This window comes from Chanodichthys erythropterus, chromosome 21, assembly GCF_024489055.1.
Source record: "Chanodichthys erythropterus isolate Z2021 chromosome 21, ASM2448905v1, whole genome shotgun sequence".
Lineage (NCBI taxonomy): Eukaryota > Metazoa > Chordata > Actinopteri > Cypriniformes > Xenocyprididae > Chanodichthys > Chanodichthys erythropterus.
In genome coordinates, this window is record NC_090241.1 from 30,497,736 (window position 1) to 30,522,005 (window position 24,270).

Sequence of the window (24,270 nt, forward strand, 5' to 3'; positions counted from 1 at the left end):
TGTAGTCACATGAACTGTTTTAAATACATCTTTAGTAGCTTTCTGGGCATCTGAAAGTGTTAATTATCCTGCTGTCAAGGAGGCCCCACTGAGCTATCAGATTTTATCAAAAATATCTTAATTTGTGTTCTGAAGATGAACGAAGGTCTTACGGGTGTAGAACGACATGAGGGTGAGTAATTAATGACAGAATTTTCATTTTTGGGTGAACTAACACTTTCATTTTGATTTTTGGTGAAGTTGCGAATTGCAATATAAAGAAGCTGAGGTGACCAACATAGGACAAAGATGTCATCATCTGAGAGTAGCAAGTCAAGCAGTTTGTCCATTAAGGGCTACTGTAGAACCATGTCAGTGCAAAATGGCGACTTAACATGTAAGGGGACTCGTGGTGTCTGTAGATAGAAATGACTCATTCTTACAGTTCATTATGTAAAGTCTTTATACACCACTGAAAACATAGTTATGTATATTATATTGAATTTCTGTCAATAGATCCTCCTAAAATGTACACATTGTGCCTTTAGAGTAATGTGTTACAATTTTGCATTACTCCCTAAAAAATTAAATAGTAATTGTTACTTAGTTACTTTTTATGGAAAATAATGTTACGTTATACTTTTGTGTTACTTTTTCTCACCTGTGCTGGGCTTGCTTGTTTGTTATTTAATAACAAAAAATAAAGTTCTCATTTCAGCAAATGTAAAGTGCCTTTCACACCAAAATTGAAATGAATAAGCCTCGGCCTATAGGAATGCAAAGTGAGATTAAACACATAAAGAATATTTGTGTAATTTAACATTTAAATAATGCAGGTTTGCATAATATTCTGAGTTTGCATTTCACTGTTTTTATTCATTTTGGAATACTTAATCTGTTTTTGTGCAAGTGAGATGAGTAAATGCATGTTCACATTTAGTCTAGAACTACAATAACCATCATGTTCACACAGCGCACACAACACCTCTGAACTTACTCATGATGGGGACAGGAGAGCTGCCAGTCAATAAATGGGAAAACAAAGTAACTTGTTTTACTTATTTTGAAAAAGTAACTCTGATATTTTTTGTGGGGGTTGGGGTAAAAATGTACAAAAAATATTTGGTTAAAAACAACCCAAGTTGAGTTGAAAATGGACAAACAAAGCAACTGGGTTGTTTTAATTTGGGTTTTATTTAACCCAACTATTGTGAAAAAATTGATGTATTGCTTAAAACACACCCAAAATATGTTGGAAATTAACTTTTATTAATATTAAATGTACACTCTAAAAAATGTTTGGTTAAAAACAACCCAAGTTGGGTTGAAAATGGACCCAGCAATTGGGTTGTTTTAACCCAGGTTTGCCCAACCTGCTGGGTAGTTTTATTTAACCCAACTACTGATTAAAAATGACTATATGTCTGGATTAAAATGAATCCAAAATAGGTGAGGAATTAAAAATCAGACACATAATTACTAGAGGCAACAATAATAATCAAAAGGTGTACATTTATTAATGAGCAATTTAATAAATGTTTATTGTTTATTATTCTTTATCTCATTTATAAAATGTGCTCATTTATTAAACATATTAATAAATGTTAATTTCCAGCATATTTTGGGTTCATTTTAAGCAAGCAATACAGTCATTTTTATACAACAGTTGAGTTAAATAAAACTACCCAGCAGGTTGTGCAAACATTTAACCCAACCACTGGGTTAAAACAACCCAATCACTGGGTTTGTCCATTTTCAACCCAATGTGGGTTGTTTTTAACCCAGCATTTTTTACAGCGTGGTTGCTATGATGGTGTTTACCTCAGCTTATGGAAAAGCTAATGATGAAACTGATGGAAATCACTGGTGATGAAATTTGATTCATCATGTGTCTTCTTTTTAAAAACCCCTGTGTTATGAAGATTGTCAGTAGATGTTAAAGATACAAAACAGATTTTAGTAGCAGCTTGGTCTTGCTAATTCAGATGAAAAAGGGCGGTTGGATTTAGCCTACCTGAATCATGATGTGTGTGTGTGTGTGTGTGTATTACAGTTTTAAATTGTAAAATGTACAGGTTGTGAAGCTGTGTAATCTTGAATTATAATTGTAATATTTTAAAATGTCTACTCATTCAAGTGAGTAAGCCTGTGTTTTTATACCATACAAGCGTTAGTGACCTATTTTACTGGAAAAGACTCGTTAGTGACACCTTGTGGTAGTTCTCAGAATCCCTAAGGACTGCGTGTTAAATAATCCTAATATATTTCACCTGTCAGACATTTATTATCCATTCTCACCACTGCTTCAGTGGTTTGCAATACATTTATCTGCTCCTTTATATCTCTGCTACCGCCTAAAATACCTCCTCCAGTCTCTACGGTACTGAGTACTTTACACATCGCTGAGCAATCATGAAATGATACAGCAGTGTTCTGCTTAACTCAGCAGAACAAATGCCGCTTAGACTGGCATATTTCTTTACTGTAAGCCATAAAGTAGACTACATTTTGTGTGTGACAGGCCATAGGTTTTATCATCTAGACAATGCTGTAGGCGTGACAGACCGGGATAAGACTTTCTGTAGACAACTTGAGTTAGGATAATAATGTCACGGTCACAGTCATTGTATTTTCTTTTTTAAATCGTATGGCTTCAAGTCATCTTAAAATAATGAAATTAGTCAAACATATGTTTTATCTGTGCGCGTTCGGCTTTGTCACACTGCCTTTTCTTTTCCAAAAGTCAGCAGAAAATTATCTTAATTAAAATATAGCTAATGTTAATATAGAAACGATATAGCAATTAAGAAATAATTCACATACGCTGATAACATCATTATTCTAAAACGGCAAGGCACAAAATTGTGATTTTGCCAGAAGCTCTCAATAAAGTTTAAAATAATAATATTTGTCTTACACAAACCTTTATTAACACAAGGCCTTTATTAACCCCCTGCAGCCGTTTGGATTCATTTTTTTATGGATGGATGCATTTTTGTCTTCAAAATCTGGACAACCATTATAAACCTTGAAGGAGCCAGGATATTTTTTAAATCCGATTGTGTTAGTCATATATGGCTTGAGGGTGAGTAAATCACGGGATCATTTTATTTTTTGAGTGAACTATCCCTTTAAAGGTGCAGTAAGCAATGTCTGAGAAACGCTGTTAAAGAATCAATTATGTGAATTCCCAGATGTCTACTCTCTCTCTCTTTCTGTGTGTGATGAAAAAAATATTGTGTTTGTACATAGACCAAAGTGCATCCATCCACCAAGCACTACAACACTCTTGTAGCCAATCAGCAGGCTTATATCATAGGATAGGGGTGGAGAGTAAGCAAGGGTGGGATATTTTGTGGAAAGACTAAAGAGATGGCTGGGATATTACCAAAGTGGAAAAGGTCAGAGGAATACAAATGGAAAAGGTCAGAGGAATACAATTGGAAAAAGAAGGGTTGCGATCAGGCAAGAGCTAGAACCCATGTTAATTTTGGAAAAGCTTTCCAGCTCTGTTAGAGAGTGGGAAGGCCTGAAAACGGACATTGAGGTTGCTTTGTTTCTGCTCGAAATGTGAGAAACATTGTTTTTTGCTGTTTTTTACAGAACAAAGATGTTGTATGCTGCTGTTGTTGTTGTATCACAGCAGATTCATCCATACTTGCGGAGAGTCTGATGCGCCAGCTGTTGGTTAATTTGGGGGGCGGAGCAATGTTTGTTTCTGTTGGGTAGGGGTGTGTTTGTTTGGGTGCCGATTTCAAATAACAACAGTTTCTCAGAAATCGCTTACTGCACCTTTATAAGGCAAATAATATAGAAACTCATTTGACTTTTGATTGAATTGATTTGATTTGGCATAAAACTTTACATGACCAGAACACCAGGATATGATTTTATTTTCTTTCACTGACTTTAAATATTCCCCCCATATTACTTAGAAAAATAACGGAACAAATTTACATATTTCTATTCTTTGTTCTGAGAGAGCACTCAGCTATTTTTTATAAAGGTGCTGTACAATATTTAAACATTTACATGAATCAGACCACATTATATTGAGACCATATGTATTTAGTCTAATATGAGGTGATTCTAGGCCCCACTTTTAAATATGAACACTGAGATGAGTTATGTACAGCAGATGCTAACATTACTGGCATATGCACAAAAACACAATGTAACACCACCAAAACTTATCGTGAACAATAATCTTGTCTTTGTAATTAGTTTGCGTTCTCATCATCATTTATATCAAAGATGCGTGCCACACAGCTGTTAGTTACATATCCAAACCCTGAGGTCATAATCGCTTTACACACAACATATGGAATGGCCACCAGTCCTTTGGTATTGATAGATCATGTCATTTCCTATATGAACTCACACCTTACACGTTTATCTTGGCCACATTTCAGACCTCAAAACCCTAATAAATCAGCCCTTTCAGAAACCTTCCACAACTGACCATGTGATGCAAGCATGGACACAATTAGCTGATGATCATCAAATAGATAGAAGACATTATACCCGCAACAATCCTATTTTTAGGTGGGATCATTTTTTCCCTGCTTCATAGACAGCAAATCTTTTCACATTAGGGTGAATCTCACAAAAAAAAAACATGTCTGGGTCATATTTCACCTCCAAATCAAAAGAGAAAAAAAAAAACTTAATTTGCATAAAATCACTGAAGCTTAATGAAGCCTGTTCTTATGATTTCTCTACTTGCATAAAATTTAAGATTTATCCCCTAAAAAATTCTGTAATTGATCCATACAGTTTGATTTTGACTGCAGTGATATATATATATATATATATATATATATAATAAAATTAAAATTTTAATGTCTTTTATGTAAGGTAAAGGTAAAACAGGCCTTAATGCAAAATCTTATCTTTATATATAATGCATTACAACAGATTTTAAAATGAATTAATTATGCCTTTTAATGCTCCTTATTACTGCATTGCATGGTCTCATGAATTATTATAACCACAGTTATAATAAATTATAATACTTATCTATTCACTGAACAAACCTTTAAAAAAATATAATGCATTAAAGCACATGACAGACAAACAATTAACTCTGGTTACAATAATTTATGAAAAGATAGAATGCATTTTAATGTACATTATGAAGGCTTTAAGTAAAGTGTTGCCATATTTTCTTTTGAATTTGGGATGAAATATAACCCCTTTACATCCTTCACGAGGTTCACCCATGTGCATTGGCTTCTGGTCATAAATCGAAGCTTGACCAGCATAAAGTACAGCCTCATAACGGAGGGCTTGAATTGCTTGCACTGCTTGCCTTCATCTTGAGCAGACTGGACATGCAGGTCCAGAAAAATAAAATAAATATTTACCATATTAAATCTGATTTCATAGAATATTTAAAAAATACATTTGCATGTACCATTTGTTTTGTGACAAGTCAAAACAGTTGCTACAAGGTAAAACTACCACGGTGCTTTAGCAAGAGCCTGGATCTCTACACCGAAATCAATGTCACAATCTGTTATAGCTACATGTATCTATCCATATACATATTTCAATAAATAAAACATTTGATCATCTTCTTGGTATATTAAAGCACAAGTTTCTGGTCATTTGCAGTTATAATATTTGGAGATCATGGAGTCAAAGACATGGAAGAGAGAGAGAACAGTCTGAAAAGTCCCTGGTAAAGCCCCCAATCTTCATAACAGTTCTTATTTACAAGGTTCGAAACATTAGAGAAAAACTGCACGGGTCTAAAAGGCATGCAACAAAACAAGAAGTTTGTGTGTTCTACTTTGCATGCAGGAAAAAAAAAAAAAAAAAAAAAAAAGATTCTTTGGGGTAAGGACGTGCTGTTTTTGACCGAAACATAAACTTGCATTGTTGTTTTGGTGATTGATGGGGCGTGTTCTCTTAAATTGCATAAGGAAGGATTGCATTGTGATGTCGAGAGAGTCCTTGTGTTGTTTAATGTCAGCTGGCTTGAAGGAAATTAAAATGGAGCTCCATGCGTTTGACCACAAAGCCTCAGAAATTGTCTGTCCAAGACGATTAAGCATTGATCTCCATAAAGCAGTTTGGATGAAACCTCATGCCGAATCAGTCTGTTTGTGTAACGGCGAGACAGACTACAAACATTTGTAAATTGTTTCAATGAGAAGCTCATGCTGACCACTGTCCAAAGAGAAGGACATGAACATGGTTAACATCATAAGCTAAGCAGTCACGAGCCTGGATGGGAGACCACCTGGAGAAAAACAAGGTGTAAGGCCAAAAACATACTCATGAAAAGTACGTGAACAAACGTGTGAATGCTTGGCCTATGCACTGAAGGTACATGGTTACAAACCTCTCTATCAACCAGGGGATAAAGTTAAGACCTTGGAATGTCTGTGCCTTTAAACCAGATTGTTTATTAATCAGATAGTTAGCTTAAGGATAAGTTTACACAAATATGATGAACTAAAAACTGAAAAGTTTTTCCTTTGCATTTTTTTTTTTTTTTTGCGTACAGATGATACAAAGGACACCATTGTGTTCATACGGATCTGCGAAAATGACTAAAAATGCTGTATTATTCATGCCAGGTCAGTAGGTGGCAATGTCACTTTTTAAAGAAACGCTATGCTCCTTTAGACTGCACACATAATACGCATGTGCATAACGTCACTGTTTGCACAAATTGGCTTTTTTGTGGTTTACACAGAGATGATTACGTTATTGCTTTCAAAAACCCCATTTTAAAAATTTTGCATTTTCAGGCCTCCAAAACACTGTTGTTGTGTAAATTAACAGCCAAAATGCATAAAAAAATTTTTTTTAGTTGAAAACTGTCGTGTAAACGGCCCTTTACACAAGTCAACAGCTTAAAGTTGGCATGAAATGAAAAGTCACTGTTTATTGTGAACAATTCATCGGCCGCATGCTCCCATTCAGATCTGCCTCCGTCCAACCAAAATTTGATGGACAGAACCATGTCACTGACCAACATTTGCTTTTGCTTTCTATGGATGCATGATTTCAATTAACGGATAATGTTAGAGATTTTCCACAAACTGTGTATACTCAAAGTCCTGAATTCCTGCATACGTTTTTGAGTTTTCTCAGCTTTTGATTTTTTACAGTGTAGGCAACACGTTAAGAAAAGTTAGGGTGTAACCTTCTGCAGAAGTATGCAAGTGCTTGAAACGCCTATGACGCTATGACCTATTGAACATAGACGTATAAGGAAAACTCTATCGCACCTCCTGAGTACAAGATGTTTAGTCTTGTACTCAAGGGGCTGATAGTTTTCTTTAAAATAATGTCAATAACAGCAACAGTGCTAGCTATAAACATGTCAAAAGTTTACTAACTTTCTCAGCAAGATTCTCTTCCAAACGTTGCTCTGCCACAACTGTAAATAATTTGCGTTAATTCCTGTTAAAGTGCAGGAACAACAATGTGTGAAATCTTAGCTAGAAGTGTTTGTATTCACGTACATACATATGTTTCTGGTCTTAAACCTTCTATTCTCAAGCATCTACTCGCAAATATCTCGCATCACTTCCTCGTGAGTAAGAATGCGGGCATAACTAGGAATCTTCCAAAGGCCATCGTTTAAGGGACCTGGGTGGTCAAACACTAGACTCGCCCTGGTTGTGACTGAAGCTGCTGCATCTGTGGTGACAATGTCGTCATTCCGGTTTTCAATCTCATTTCCTTTTCTTTTGTTTTCATTCTTGTCTGTAATCATTTCCTTCTTGTTTTCTTCCTTTTGGTCCCTCAAAGATCCCTTATCCTTTGTTTTTCTGCTTTTCCTATCTCCCTCTCTGCTCGATATGTGGGTGTCTTCGATTTGCATGTCTCTATCTCTCGGTTTTTTCTTCTTTTGGGTGCTTTTGAGCTTAGCTTCCACTTCTGGCTCAGCCACTTCATCCCCTCCTTTGCTCCTCTCTTTTCTCTCAGCTCTCCACCTTTCCTCCTGTTCTTGGCCCTCATTTCGCTTCCTTCCTCTAGATTCCTGTTTTTTCCTTCTTTCGGCATCACTTTTTCTCAGGTCCATGCTCTGCGTCCCCTTTGCACGTCGTTCCTCTTTCTGTCCCTGTGCTTCGCCAATTACCACTTCCTGTCCTTCACGCATTGACTTCTGGGGGCTGACTGAGCGACTGTGTTGGCAGGACTTTCTGTTCTTGTGGGAGTCTTGAGTGCTTTGTTTCAAATTTTCTTTGTAGCTGCGAGCTTTGTCTTTGGCTTTGGATGGGCTTTTGGGTTTCTCTGTATCTCCCACATCAAGGAGATTCTCTGCGGACCTACTCTTGATGTGCCGTTGCTGCGAGACTCTGGAGGAGCTGGTGTTTCGTGGTTTGGCACTCTTCTCCCTCTTGCTGTCTTTAGAGCGAAGATCCTCGCAGGCCAGATCCAAGGATCCCAGAGAACGAGCAAAGGAGCTTGTTAGGTCTGGCGTTCCCTTCTTTGCTGAAGTGGATGATGGATGAAGGAGAGGAGAACTGAGAGGAAAATTGGAAGTGTTGAATCCCGGCAGATCAGGAAGGATAACATCTCCTGCAGAACCTAAGGGCGAAAAGATTTGCAACTAATTAAAGCCTTATAAATATTTACCATGATAATCTTTTTTTTTTTTTTTTTTTTTTTTGTTTTTTTTGAGTGGTTTTGCCTGTACTAAATTCCAAAATGCTAGGTTGTTGTGGTTGTTTGCAAATGCATTGCTATGTAGTTTTGGGTGATTGCTAGGTGATTACTAGAGTGTTTTGTGTGGTTGTTAGTGGATTGCTAAAGTGTTATAAGTTGTTATAAGGTTGCTAGGTAATTGTTTTGAGGTGGCTTCTAGGGTATTGCTAGAGTGTTCTGGTTGCTAGGGTATTGCTATGGTGTTTTGGGTGGTAGCTATAGGACTGCTACAGTGTTCAGGGTGGTTTCAAGCATATAGCTAGTAATGTGAATCCTACAATGTTCAAGATGGATGCTAGGTGATTGCTAGAGTATTCTAGGTGGTTTCTAGGGCATTGATGTTATGAGGGCATTGATTGTGTTATGGGTGGTAGCTATACGACTATACAAGGTGATTATTTGAATATTTGTAACAGAGAAATAACGATACTGTGTGGTTAAAAAGACGGTTTGTGAAGCTGTTTCGTACCTAAACATGATAACTGCTCTCTCTGGATCAGCGGCAGCGCCGACGCAGATTTCAATGTTCCAGTATGATTTTGTCAAAGGTTTAATAGACACGTGTGAATAGTTGTCATTTAGGTATAAGATGTTTGAATCGAGATCGCAAACTTTTAACAATTAATCGTGCAGCTCTAATATATATATATAATGCCCTATATATAAACTTGCACAATAAAGCAGAGAAAAGTCTAGCAATTAAGGAGCTTAGAAAGTTTAGCAAAAGTCCCATTACCAAAGAAAAAAGACCTAGAGGAAAAGAGGCTGTTAGTGATGATGCTCCTGGGGGCAGTAACACACTGCAGATGAGTTTACACAACCTGCACGAAAGAAAGAAAGAAAGAAAGAAAGAAAGAAAGAAAGAAAGAAAGAAAGAAAGAAAGAAAGAAAGAAAGAAAGAAAGAAAGAAAGAAAGAAAGAAAGAAAGAAAGAAAGAAAGAAAGAAAGAAAGAAAGAAAGAAAGAAAGAAAGAAAAAAATTTGAAGTTAGCAAGTAACTTCGGTGGTCTTGAAGTTCTTACAGCTTATATAGCAGTATCATCCTGTGTTTGTGTATCATAACTCACTGTTCTCTGATAAGAGGGCTTGTGGTCGCAGTAACAGCAGCACTTTGTTTCCTCCAGCTTGAATCAGCTCAATGGCTCTAGTGTGACTGATGCCTTGTGTCTGTTCTCCATTGATCTCCACTACCTGATCTCCGACCTGCAGAGGACACATTCAAGCAGAAGATTGTTTATGTGTTGTATCATCAAAACCATGAAAAGGGTTCTGTCACCTTCTTGTAAGGTTTTACTTTACAGCACTTCATAAAGCATCTCAAGACATCTGTAAACAAGACATATTTTGTCATATTTTGCTGATTTGATTAAAAAAGGTGTAGTATTCAGCTTTCCTTAACTTTTTTACTACATTTAAATGCACTCTTTCCCTAAAACATCCGCAACATGTGAGTTAATAAAGAATGGTATGCTGTACTGACGTGTATCCTGCCATCCTGTAGAGCGGGGCCATCCTCAGCCAGCCGCAGGATGTAGAGGCCCATGTTATACTCCGTTCCTCCTCTCAGACTAAAGCCAAAACCACGAGGACCGCGCTCCAACTCAACCGCAATACAGCCCTAGGTAAAAAAATACACACAAAATGCAATTTATTCCAGTGATGGCATGAATATTTGAAGTAAAACCCTGGATTACTTTTGTCTTGGCTTCAATATCTAGCATATGTGCATAGTATGTATATAGTAGTAATATATATATATATATATGAGAAAAACTCATATATATATATATAAAATATGAAGAGTTCAGATGCAAAAGCCGGTATTGACCGAATGCTCTCTGCACATAGTATACGTTCATCAAATACTTTCATTTCAAATCCGCGAAATCCCAGCGTCAGCCCATTCAGAAATACCGGTTCGTTGGCAGAAACTGCTAAATGCCACTTCCCTTTGTCAGCAAAAGTCTTTAAGTCAGGGGTTTCCAAACTTGGTCTTGGAGGGCCGCTGTCAGAGTTTAACTCCGACCCCATTTAAACAAACTTGATCCAACTAATCAAGGTCTAATTAGGCATACTAGAAACTTCCAGGCAGGTGTGTTGAGGCAAGTTGGAACTAAACTCTGCAGGACAGTGGCCCTCCAGGACCGAGTTTGGAGACCCCTTCTCTAAGTCCACAGAAGAACCAATCAGAAGACGCGAATCAAATCATGTGATTTCAAAATGAATGACGGTGTGGGTATGAAGCAGCATTCAATTGCCAAGCTGCAAGTTTTTCTCATGTTTTGTCCATCGTTATTGTGGCAATAGCAGGATTTCACAAGTAGCAAGTAAACACAACAGTGTTCCTTTTGCTGCTGTAAAACTGACAGAAGTTTTGGACTTCGAGGTTTTTACAACAAAAAAAAAAGTTAAATACCAATTAATTGACTAAAGTGACATTTTTGAAAATAAGGAATTTCAATAACTGACTAATAACCTTTTCATTGCCATTAAAATGAAATTACTGATCCTAAACAGAGGAGCCTGGTAAAAATGCCCATTTAAAAGAAAACATGTCAGACGGACTTTGTCAGGTTTTTGCAATGGAACTCTTCATATTATTTTTCATCAAATTATTATTTTTTTGCATCATAAATTACACTAGATGTGTTGACTATAGTTCATGATGTAAGTGTGACTCTTGCCTGTTTGGAGTTGGCGACACACAATGTTCCCTGTTCACTCATGGTAAGAGCTTTATACTCCGTCCATATGAGCTCATCCCTGATCTCATCCATATCCAAATTATATCTGCACATAAGTAACACATATTATAGAACAGAAGTGTGGCTTAAGTACTCCATAAGTGATAAGAGCTTAATTGTACTGGCTGTAGAATTTATATGAATTTACAAGAAATGAGCACATTTATAGTTGTTAAAATATGTAATAGTGGACTGCACCTCTCATCCTGAGTGGATTTGAGAATCTTGTGCTGCGGTGCTGGACTTTGTTTGGCTGAGCTCGCTCCTGAGGGAGGGCCTTTGTACTCTAAACAGCCAATCAAAACAGACTGATAAACATCAAGTGTTAAAGTCCTCATGAAACAGCATTGTTACTTCTGTATTTTGACATACTAATCATAAATAAATAAGATTAGGAATGTTTTATTATTTAACTCCAAAAGCCTTGGCCAATTAATGCTATTTTGTTGTATCATATTCATACCTATGAGCTAACACATATTAAACATGACAGAGAAAAATGAACTGTGTATTTTCATGCTTTGCTAATAATTGGTCTAAGTGCCCTTTATAAAGCATTCAATTTAAATATGCATGCATAATTAATACCAAATGCTGCTGTGGATATTAGCGTTTTAATTGAAGCTACATCATTGCCCTAGTGTGACGAATCAAAGCATGAGGCACAGGTTGAGAAAGCACGAAAATGTTCTGCGGCAGTGTTTATGTGACATTTCATTATCTCACTCACCGTCCTCAGGAACCACAGTGAGTGTGACGGAGTTCCCCGCGTCTTTGATAAGCTGAACAATTTCGTTGTGGGAGAGCTCCACAATGGATTGACTGTTCACAGCGGATATGCGGTCGCCCACGTTCAACAACCCACAGCGGTCAGTTGGACTGCCCTCGATTATTCGACCGATCTTATGAGGAATCACTGCAACACACACTTAGGCAAATCACTTAGCAGAATTGGAATGGCTTCATAATGAATGAATCATAGGAAATATAACAATTCTGAGGTTGTGCAAAACTAAAAAAATCAGAGTATTATGTAGTAGTGTTGTCAAAAGTACTGACTTTGACACTGAAATTTTTAAAATGTGTTGCTTTGAGTGCTGTTGTGTGGATTGGTAAACACCTCTGATTGGCCACTGTGTTCACATATATGTGTGTGGCCAATCACACACACATATGTTGAGCGCGTGAACACAATGGCTAATCAGAGGTGTTTACCAATCCACTCAAAACGTCACATTTTGAAAATTTCAGTATTGACTTGGTATCGAAGTCGGTACTTTTGACAACACTATTATGTAGTAAAAAACTATTATTACATAAATTGTATTAACTAAATATTACATAAAATATGAGTATATCTCTGCAAATAATGTATTTTCCAAGTGACTTGGCTGGTGCGTCAATGAATCTGCTGTTACCTCCAGGTGGCGGTTTGCTCTTTGAGGTGAGGATGACAAATCCAAAGCCCTCATTATCTTTACGATGGAGTGTGATATCAAATGACTCCTGGTCCTTGATGCTTGGCACCTGGATACGCGAAAGCCGAGGTGAGCCATTCACAAGTGTCACTGCCCCGCTCCCAACATCCACTGGGGCATCTATAGAGCAGAAGATTACACGGACTGACCTTTAATGAAAGCTTTTCAGGCAGTTAATTACACTCCAGCACTGGTTTTTATGTCTAAGGCCTGTCAGTCAGCAGTGCTCACCTCTGTAAATGACCTTCCTACGCACTGAAAGGAGCACTTGTCCATTGCGCGCTGCGTTAGTCATCAGATCCAGAACTTGTTTGTGAGATTTCCCCTTTACAATGATGCCATCGATGCCAATGAGCTCATCTCCAGCCCTCAGACGGCCTTCCTTCTCTGCCGCCCCCTGGGGAATGATGGCACCAATGTAGACCTAATGAAATTAGATGGATAGTTCATTTTAGAGATACGACACAAAGTCGATCTGCTAATAAATCACATAAATACAGTCCATGTATTCCAATATTTAGTAATATGGTTACTGAAGTATGAAGGACTTACTGGTTGTTCCGCGCCCTCTCCCCCAAGCACACGAAAGCCAAAGCCCGTGTCCTGATCTCGCTTAATGAACACGTCCAACTCTTTATAGTGAGGTACTGCATTACAATAGACAGATTTACATTGAGGTACGATAAATAAATTGTAATAAACCACATTCATCAATTCATCACAAAAAAGTAAATCCAAAAAAAAAAAGAAGCAACCATTCATCAGTCATGTATAGGGCTTTTTCTGTTTCTGCATCCAGAACATAAATTAAAAGGGTAGTTCTCCCAAATATGTCATTGGAAAATCTTTTTTTTCTTTTCTCTGTGAAGCTCAAATGCTGATATTAAGCAGCTGCTCTTTTCCATTCCATAATAGTGGTTGGTGACTGGTAAGGTCTAAAGGGACAAAAAAAAGTACCACAAAATAACCCATACAAACTAGATTAAGAGTCTTCCAAAGCTATTCAATAACTGTTTAACGTAACAGAATTGAAATTAATTGAAAATCTTCTGCTTATAAATCTGATTCAAAGTTTTACACCGTTAATCCTGGTGCGATATACACAAGAACGATACATTTGCCCACAGATCTTGTTATATTGTAGTGTGCCGTTTTCCCGTGCATTATGAGTTGAACAGAGTTCCTTAGTGTTTTGTTCTTTTTGCCACAACGTTTGTTGTAAGATCAGGTTGATCACATTGCTAATTTTGATTTTTATGCTTAAAGAAAGAAAGAAAGAAAAAAAATCTTACAGGTTGTGAACAACATTAAGATTTGTTTATGATAGAATTTATTTTTGGATGAACAATACCTTTAAAAACTATAATATATATCATGGGCGTTTCCTCCGAGGAGGCAAGGGAGGCAGTGTCTCCTTAAAAAAACAAATATTACATTACAAAATGTGACATTAAAAAGTGTAAAGTCACTTGTTTTTATAAAGTAACAGTGTCCAACAGCGACACCAGCAGGTGAAGTTACAGCGGGAGGCATGTCTCCTCGGTCCCCATTGAATTAAAACAGACACCCTAATGCATGTGGTGGGTTTAGTGGGGGGTAACTAGGAATGAATGGGGGAAAGTCACATGAGAGGAGGCAATGCCCCCATCGCGCTTTGATTGGATATGATCGGTTATGATTGGATATGATTGGTTGATGCCGCCTCTTGTTTCCGTGCGCATTCTCATAGGCCTGAATGAAGACAACAATGGCATTAAGAGGAAGACTTATTAAAAAGTAAGTAAACAACTCAACCATTTTACTGCTTTGTCACATCAAAATCAAACTTGAAATGGCCTGAAAACATGATGATTGTGGGGTTTTTCAGTGAGCAGTCAGCTTGGGGAAATTAAAGGAACATCTTCGGGTCTGTGACCAGAGTGTACAAGCTTGATGACTGCTGAAAATAAGTTGACTATTCAAAAGAAAAGCTGAGCAAGAAAATTAAGAATACTGGACATAAATTTACATTTGATATACAGTAGACCTATATAAAACAAAATTGCCTCCCCAATCCTGGCTGGGGACCCACCTACCGGAATGTTTTCGACATCATGGTGCTGTAACATAAAAGAGTTTCCTCCTGCGGTATCAGCTCTGCAGAGACTCACCTATGCTCTCCGACAAGGCTTTGGGCTTGCTGTAGTGGAGGGAAGCGTCTTGTTTTGGAGAGCTACATGGCAGTATGTTTGAGTGATAGGTCAAAGCCTGGGGAACCATGATGTCATGGCAACGGTCCAGAGTCTCAGTACTGGCACTCATCCCCGGTCTCTGTTGGAATAAAAGAGGAATGAGATGTGTTTTAATACCACTTCACAAAGTGACCCGCAGAGTGCACATAGATATGGTCTATTTATATGCAACTTTAAAACGGCTTGCTGGGTGTGTCTTCTGAGAGAGTGCAAGCAAGTTTGTACAGATAGACTAAAAAGAAACACTATTATCGTTGGATCGTGCCTTTGTGGTCTGGTTAGCAGAAAAAGAAAAATTCTCTCAATTAATTTGCAAATAGTTTCCATTTCAAGAGTGATGCTGAAAAACAGTGAGGCTGAGATATTTGATGTTTTTCAGGAAACCCACGGGAAAATGAAGCCCAACAATCCTATACAATTAATGTTTTTGCAGTTTTGCCTCACATTAACTTGTTTTTGGTAAAGTTACTGGTGTTTTTAAAGCATTTCATTTTTAACAACTAGATTTTTACATTTACTGTAGAAACTGTGAGTGGTGTTGTCCATACAAAACTCACCACCATGATACTAGGGTGGTTGCCAAGGATTGCAATGTGGTTACCAAGATGTCCCGAGTGGTTGCTTGGGCATTACTAGGTGGTTTTATGGGGTTCTGAGGGATTGTTAGGGCATTGCTAGGTGGATTTAAGGGTTTTCGGGGCAGTTACTATGTGGTCTCTAGAGTTCCAGGGAGCTTCTAAGATTTTCCATGTGGTCTCTTGGTGTTTATAGGTGGTTTCTAGGGTGTTCTGGGTGGTTGCTACTTGCTAGGGCATTTCTACGGTGGTCTCAATGGTCGGCTAGGTGGTTTCTAGGGTTTTCTGTGTGGTTAGAAGGTGGTTTCTCTAGTGTCCTAGGTGTTTGATAACTTCTTTACAGGGTTTCTAATGTGTTCTTAGTGGTTGCTAGGGCGTTTCCAAGATGTTCTAGTTGGTTTATAGGGTGTTCTGGGTAGTTGCTAGGGCATTTCTATGGTTTTCTGGGTGGTTGCTAGGTGGTTTCTAGGGTTTTCTGTGTGGTTACAAGGTGGTTTCTATGGTGTTCTGGGTGTTTGATAACTGTTTTCTAGGGTTACTAAGGTGTTATAGGTGGTATCTAGGGTTTTCCGGGTGGTTACTAGGGAATTTCTGGGGTGTTCTGGGTGGTTGCTAGGTGGTTTCTATTTTGAAATGGGTGGTCATTAAAGCATTGCTAGGTTGTTTAGGGCATTCTAGGTGGTGGCTAAGTAGTTTCTATGGTTCTGGGTGGTTGTTATGGTGTTTCTATGTTGAACTGGGATGTTGTTAAAGTGTTGCTAGGTTGTTTCTAGGGTGTTGTATGTGGTTGCAAAGTGGTTTCTGGGGTTGTTTGAGTGGTTGCCAGGTTGTTCTTTACAGGCCAGAGTCAAAAGTGTCCACCTACAAGTGTCTATGATATTCAGATCCTTTAAAATCCTTCTTCAATGTAAGTCTATTGGAAATTTTTGAAATCTGAACACTTAAAAAAAAAAAAAAAAGTACAAGCCACACAAATCATTCATGTCTGCAATACAAATGGTGCGGGACGTGTTAGCTATCAAACTTTAGTACTTACAGGGAGGTGTTGGTTCAAATCCCAAACCCCAAGTACGAGCAATAATTGAGAAGAAATTTAATCAGCACAAAATAAAATATTCTGCCATTTCCTCAGCTCTACAAGGTCATTATCACCTCTGAAAATCTATTATCATACTCACAGGTCTTAAACTCTTCACAGGCGATGTCTGACCTAGAAACAGAAAAAAAGGCAAATGAGAGACATAAGTAGCACTGAAAGAGGGAAAAATTGGGGAACAGGCACTCATCAACACACAGATGAAAAAAACAGGAACTCATTACTGAGATAGAAAGTTTCTAGCCTTATTATAATGACAGTGCTTCATGGTTGTTGCCTCTCAAACATGAAAAAGGCAAGAGAATACATTGTTTCAGTGCTACATTATTAATTCCCATCCATCTAACTAAAAAGCTACTCAAAGAGGAAGCGTCATTCAAGTGCTTCAAAGTGGGGCGTTTCCTGAGCCAATTCCGAGCTGAGTTAATCATGACACATGCGTCATCTAGGAGCCATTAAAGATGGATAAAATAAATGTACATAAGAGAAAATGATGATGGATACTATGAATTCTCCAGGGAGAGAGACATTGCAAATGACAGAAGTCATGCATAAAATAATGACGCAGCTATGCTTCCATCTGTCATTTCAGAACCCACGCCGTTTATTCATTCCCTTTGTTTTCTCTCTGCCTTTCTCTTGATTGGTGTGATTTCCATTGAATTTAATGGCTAAGCAATGAATGACGAAACTTACTCAGCCTTTGAGGGTTAATGGAACTGATTAAAGCATTATTTTGCTCTCTCTCTCTCTTTTCCCCCCTCCCTGCTTCACTCAGCAGACAATAAATCCTCACAGAATTCTTTGCAGACACATCCTGAAATTCCCCTATGATATAGACTCATTTCCCAAATTCCCAGCCAACCCCACAGAGTGGGTGCAAAAAATGCAAAGGAGCCTCTCCTGCCAACTGTGTCAGAAGCAACGGTCCATCATTCTTACATAACGTTCTCCCAAGAGACAGAAACACACCTCAAGTATGATCAGTGAGAGTGGAGGAGAGGAGAACAAGTGCGGCTAAAATGTAAAATTATGAAGTGGGGAAAAGAATGGAACTGATTTCTCACCTGCTGAAGAATGGAGAGATAACAAAAAAAAGAGAGACAAAAGGAAAAGAGCCTTTGTGCAATTCCCTGCTGAAAAGACCAGCATACTGGAGCTGCTCTCCAGTATATGGTATATATTTTTTTTCTGAGTAATCTATCAAAATTAGCTGAGGTTAAACACATAAACCACAATCATTTTGATGTATTTCTCAGAAAACAAAACATGAGATTTTGCATCTCACATACAGTAAATGTTCTTGAAGTAAGAAAGTTTAGATATTTGTGCAGAAAAACAAGATCCTAAATAAAGCCGTATTTAGACAAGACTAGTTATCCTAACGCTTCTCATCCTCTTTTTTTTAACAACCTGAGCTACCATTTGCGCACCAATCTTTGGCATGATTTCATTTCATCAATACGGATGGTATCCAATGAAAAAATAACATTATAAAATTAATAAATAGAGCCAAATTGCAGAAACTGTGAAAAGTTTTAATGTCAGGTAAGAGTAAGATATTTGTCTAGATTTCTCTGCTCATTTATGCAAGTTTATAAACTCGAAAAGTTTACTTAAATATGTTTTTTATAATAAATTAAATTTATATCAACAAACAATAAATTAATAGACATATACATCATTTGTGATGCACGTAAGCAGAGCAGATGACCTTCTGTAATGCTCATATATATGGAAAAAACACTCCCATCTCTGTAATAAACAGATGACAGTCCCATCCAAAACAGTACATAAAATCACAGATGTCAAGTGATAAGAATTGCAACTCAAACATCATTTGGAAAACCAGTCCCATCGGTATAGGGCTTAAGAAACTGACTTTTTGCAGTGTACACTTTCCAAGAATTGGGAATTAATTTATTTTTTTCGATTTCTGAATATTGAATGAATTCAAATGAGTAAATATGATACAGAATTTGAATTTAAAGAGGTAAAAAATAAAATAAATTGCAATTTATATAACTGCAATAAGTGTAATTTTACTACAAAAAGAAGTACTGAATGATGGCTTGACAAAGGCTTGTCTGAAAGTTTAAAGAAGTATAAAAAGTTTGACTGTTTTATTAATTTTCACATTTATATTCACTTCATTCTAGTCTTAGGGCCCTATCATACACCCGACGCAATGTGATGCCAGGCTCGACACAAGTGTTTTTTGCTAGTTTCAGCCCAAACCAGTTATCATTTTCACGTCCAGCGCCCACGTTGTTTAAATAGCAAATGCGTTTGCACCCATCTGTTCACCCATGGGCGTGCTGATCTGAAAACGAGGTGTGTTCAGATGCATTGTTGGCATGTTGCTATTTTGAGGCAACTGAAAACGATTGTACCATTGACCAATGAAAACCTATTCTAATGGTGCAGTATTTTTTATTTATTGTTTATTTTTTGTCATTTAAAGGGTGTCTATGCACCTATAGCAACAACGCACATAAACTCTGCTTGTTACACACACAGGGACTCGCAGCAGAGCACAATTATTATTGTGTACATAATGGATAGTCATTGCATGTATCAGAATTACCTTTTTTTGCAGTAATGACGAATGAAATTGGCTAATTATTTGACCAATCGTGGCGATACACACATGTATTTAAACTGACTCGTCAGGTTGAGGGTGTCTATATTCCGCCATGTAAATAGAAATCTGCCATGCAAGGAATGGGAGATGACACTCTAATTGGTTTATTGCATGTTATGCCCAAAACACACCCATGACTCATTAAGAGATTAGGTACAACCCTTTTGGACCATGCGCCTGCACGCTGCCCACTTTTTCCATCGTTAAACTTGCAAAGTGGATTTGGATATGCCCTAAGTGCACCTCCACCATGCACTTCAGACCATGCGCTTAGATCATTAAAATAGGGCCTAAAGTCTTTAAAAGTCTTTTCAGCAAGGTTTTTATGCCTAAAATCCATTTTGAGTGTGTGTGATGGAGAGCAGAGGAAAGTTTTAGTTTAAAATAAGCAAGAAAAAAGATTAGGGACAACAACCTATAGCTACACTAACTAAACTCTATAACTGCCCAAAGGCCCAAAGCATACTCTACACATGCACAGGATCATTGAAATGCATTTTCCGTACAGCTGTTTGAAACAATCTGTATTGTGAAAAGTGCTGCACAAATAAACATGAATTTCCTGGGAATCAAACCTATTGTTGCTAGTGCCATGCTGTACTGTTTAAGCTACAGGAACAAAGCAAAGAATTCTAGCTGCATTTTGCATGATGCTGTGTTTTGTGTTAGAATGCACATCATAATGCAACAGAAATGTGCACAAGAGCCACCATAGTGGGAATTAGTGTAAACTTTCGGCTTCTTCTGCTTGTGTAGTCCATGTTTATGGCCTAAACGGATCAGTGAGATGTTCCACATACCCTCCTGCTCTCTTACCTCCTCTCAACACCAACAGATTCACTTCGCTCCCCACAGGGAGGTCCTTCAGTATATCCACCACCTGCGCGTGGCTCAGCGTTTGCACATTCTGCCTGTTAATCTCCTTTATCACATCTCCTTTCAACAGTCCTCGGCACCACTGCTCATCCAGGATCATTTTCACCTTCTGCCCCAGTGGACAGTCTGCAATGGCAAAGCCAAATCCTCCAGGTCCCTTCACGATTGGAACGCTCACCAGCTCCGGTTGCAGCATCCCCGTCTCTGGCCTATCATTGGCACTGATGCTGCCTCCTGGAAGCGCAGCAACCACTGGCCGCCCGCTGGCATCTGTGGTTACATAGTGAAGCTCTTGGGAGGAGCCGTGGAGTGCGTCACCTTTGACCAGCAGCGGCTGGCCATTGATGAGGGGTACGGCGGTTACGATCTCTCCTGTCGGAGGTGGAGGGGGAGGAGGTAGGTCCTCGCTGTCCGCATCCACGTCAGGTGGGAGTGAGTATCCGTGACAAAGGACCATGTCCACGTACTGGTTAATTGGGATGCACTGGAACATGTGGACCACGTCAGCATGCGTCTTGCCTAAGACAAGTGTGCCGTTGATTTCCACAATAACATCACCTTGGATAAGAAGAGAGGAAATTTGACAGCATGAGAAAGAACTGAAGAAAAGAATCATTACAAAGTGGATCAACAACTTTTCTAATGCATTTGTGTTTTTGACAGACACTAGATAAAATGAATAGTTTACTCAAAATTGAAAATTCTTTCATTATTTATTCACCCTTATGTTGTCCCAAACCGGAACTATTTCTCTATGAATCTTTTTGAATGAATTTTCAAACAGATCTTTATACAGAGCTGATAAGCTACAAAAATAATAAAAACACCAAGCAGTCTGTGTGACTTGTATGGTATAATCAAGTACGTTTTTTTGGAATGGGATTAGTGAATGAATCATTTTACATTGGTTTCTTTTCAATGAATTGGCTGATCCAGTTCATGAACCAGTTCTAATTTTGACCTAAATTAAACCTATAAATTAAACTTAAAGGCCCACTGAAGTGCTTTGGAACACGCAGCATTATTTAATGTTGTTGACGCAATTTCATCTGAAACAGGAAGACGGGGTGGGACATATCGAACAGCTGAATTGTGGATGTTTCTAGACATCACTCACCAGAGGCCATCTTCTTGTCCTGTGCGGCGGGGCCATCAGAGAGAACGTTCTTCACCTGCAGGAACTCATCAGGTCGGTCTCCACCGATGATGGTGAAACCAAACCCCTGCTGGCTCTTCCTGAGAGCCGTGTGATACAACTCCCCCTTCAGCTGGGTTGGGTCTCGTGTGAATCCGGGCGTACCAGCCACTCCACCTACAGAGACAGAAGAGAGGAAGTCAGAGAACATCTGTGATGACTTCACATAAAATATGCACAAAGACGAAACTGTAAACAACTAGACATTGATATAGTAGATGTGCGTGAAATATACAAGCACCAACTCCACCACATGAAATGCTGATAAACATGTTTTCAAAATGCATGACAAATCCATAAATAATGTGTGAAGTCCACAAACAAACGCCCACATTTACTTCTGACTGTCTTTAATATAAGCACATTATGGGATATTTTCCACTAATATAGTACAAAATAGGACATGAAACACAAAGGAGTCATTTATTTATTTGAACAAATAGAAAAGAGGTGCCTAGTTTTCAGAAAAGGCTGACCATTAACCTCAGGAGGTCAAATGAAATGGCTTTATTTTCTATTCATTTTTTATGAGGTTTGCACTTTTGCTTTAACAATAATGTGAGACATGTCTAAATGTGGTTCATTACCCCCCATATATATATACATACATATGGGTAATAGGGTTTTAACCTAACTTAAATTTCCCATTAATTAAAAAGATCCTCAAATCTTCAAACTGGGATTAATGAATGCAATGTTTCCATCCAAAGTTGCGAATATCCACAAAACTGGAATATTGCATAAACATTTGTGAATAAAAATAAAATACTGTTTCCATCCCATGTGTTCAAGAGAACAAAATCATCAGTTCCTGGGAAAATAACAAAAAATAACTGTTATAAAAAAGTTTTGAGGAAAGAGGAATGCAATCACGTGAAACTCTTCTGGGAGGAAATTAAACCACATCATTTTGATGACAGACTTTGGCTTAGGCATTTCAGAATGATCAAACCAACATTTGAGATGCTGTGCAATGAAATATGACCACTGGTTAGTCCAGTTATCCAATCACATCGACAGTTGAGGCAAAGTCATTTGGGATTTTTTTTTTTTTTTTTTTTGTATCAAGGTATTTATTCGGTAAATGTGTTTCCATTGTAGTTTGTGTGCTTGTCTTCTTATTGATTAAAAAAAATGTATCCGCCACAATTGAATGCATACATTTTTATGCATGTCTTGGCATTTCCTTCCAGTGTTTTTTTTTTTATGCAATATCTCAAAATGTTGATAGAAACATTAGCTACTCAATCTGTGCAAAAAAAAATGAAGAAATTGTTGAGATGATTCATTTGACTTTCCATTATGCTGCTTCATGTGCGTCATTTTAAGTGTCATTACATAATTTACAACAGAGTTACAAAAAATTGTGAAATTTATATATAGATAGATAGACATACAGGCCTTGTCTGTAGACAATTCATGAAACCATAATTTATTTCTGCAGGAATGTCCTATGTATGACTGACATGTAATTAACCAGCAAATCATTCCAAACATCTGGCGTAGTAAACATAACCATCAATAACTCTCTCTTTGGCAGCGTAGACCAGACCATTTATTATTAGCAGCTTAACCTCATACACCACCATCCTTTGGTTTCCCAGAAGGACTGAGGAAGTGATAACACTTATATCCTCAGTGTTGGATAACCTTCATAAACTATCAACACTAGGGTGTGGAAATTTCCATCTAATTTTCGACTGCTGTAAGTGAAAGTTAAAGAGGGAACTGTTTGTGTTTTTCTCCCATGACAGCTCTGATTCACATTTTTGTACTTCCTTTCAGGAAAGATGGAAACAGCGTACCATGGAATACTGTACTCTCTGAGAAAGTTCATTGCAAATCACCAGTGAAGTCCAGAAGACTGTGAGCATCACACTGTTTTAATGAGCTATTATATAGCTGAACAATAAAAGAAGAATCACACTGAGCTAAAAGCAGCTTGGACTATGTGCATCTGAGTCTGTGCGTTTGTGTGTGTGCCATGCGAGAGAATGTGCATGTGTGCTTTGATTGCATGTGCTGTAATGACAGCTGAGAATCTCTATTACAGGGAAGAAGGCCTGACAGGACAGAGTAGAGAAAAGAGAGGAAATGATGACGGTGAATGGGTTTTGAAAATTGTGCCAGTAAGACCCAAAGTCAGAGGAATCTTCTGTGTGTCTCAACAGGTTTAAAATGTCATAGGATGTGCACATATGAGATGTTTTTTTTTTTTTTTTTGTACTGTTAAAATATGTTAATATGTAAAAAAAATGTTAATATGTAACACAATGTTATTATATTTATATGTTTTAACATTCTAAATATTAATATAATAATTTAATAGGTTATATAAAATAACTGTAAATCACAAATTATTTATATTTATTTACACAATCATTCAAAAGTTTGGTTCAGTAAGATTTTATTTTATTGTTTTTGAAAGAAGTCTCTTCTGCTCGCCAAGGCTGCATTTATTTTTTTAAAAATACAGTAAAAACATTTCATATTGTAAAATATTATTACAATTTAAAATAACCGTTTTCTATAACAAAATATTTTTAAAATGTAATGTATTCCTGAAGCAAAGCTGAATTTTCAGCATCATTACTCCAGTCTTCAGTGTCACATGATCCTTCAGAAATCATTCGAATATGCTGATTTTATGCTCAATAAACATTTATTATTATTATTATGAATGTTGAAAACAGTTGTGCAGCTTAATATTTTTGTGGAAACTAATTTTTTTCAGGATTTTCTGATGAATGGAAAGTTCAAAAGAGCAACATTTATTTGAAATA

At 37.6% G+C, this 24,270-nt stretch overlaps 1 protein-coding gene and 1 long non-coding RNA gene across 2 annotated transcripts in view; one reads left to right on the plus strand and one right to left on the minus strand.

The window, feature by feature from the left end:
* Nucleotides 1-4,859: 4,859 nt before the first annotated feature.
* Nucleotides 4,860-24,270, minus strand: part of LOC137010937 (novel protein similar to human membrane-associated guanylate kinase-related (MAGI-3) (MAGI-3)) — a 138,353-nt gene continuing 118,942 nt past the window's right edge. The window contains exons 9-21 of the mRNA XM_067373406.1: nucleotides 21,410-21,604; nucleotides 20,233-20,850; nucleotides 16,855-16,886; nucleotides 15,021-15,180; nucleotides 13,423-13,517; nucleotides 13,102-13,294; nucleotides 12,811-12,990; nucleotides 12,123-12,320; nucleotides 11,591-11,678; nucleotides 11,333-11,438; nucleotides 10,129-10,266; nucleotides 9,716-9,851; nucleotides 4,860-8,532 (exon numbers count right to left, since the gene is read on the minus strand). Of these exons, the coding sequence (XP_067229507.1) occupies nucleotides 7,502-8,532; nucleotides 9,716-9,851; nucleotides 10,129-10,266; nucleotides 11,333-11,438; nucleotides 11,591-11,678; nucleotides 12,123-12,320; nucleotides 12,811-12,990; nucleotides 13,102-13,294; nucleotides 13,423-13,517; nucleotides 15,021-15,180; nucleotides 16,855-16,886; nucleotides 20,233-20,850; nucleotides 21,410-21,604 (3,170 nt within the window). The 3' untranslated portion in view covers nucleotides 4,860-7,501. The remainder of the gene's footprint in view (nucleotides 8,533-9,715; nucleotides 9,852-10,128; nucleotides 10,267-11,332; nucleotides 11,439-11,590; nucleotides 11,679-12,122; nucleotides 12,321-12,810; nucleotides 12,991-13,101; nucleotides 13,295-13,422; nucleotides 13,518-15,020; nucleotides 15,181-16,854; nucleotides 16,887-20,232; nucleotides 20,851-21,409; nucleotides 21,605-24,270) is intronic.
* On the plus strand, nucleotides 9,880-12,351 carry LOC137010938 (uncharacterized). The gene is made up of 3 exons (XR_010893427.1): nucleotides 9,880-10,023; nucleotides 10,150-10,270; nucleotides 12,132-12,351. It is a non-coding gene; the product is annotated as an uncharacterized lncRNA (long non-coding RNA).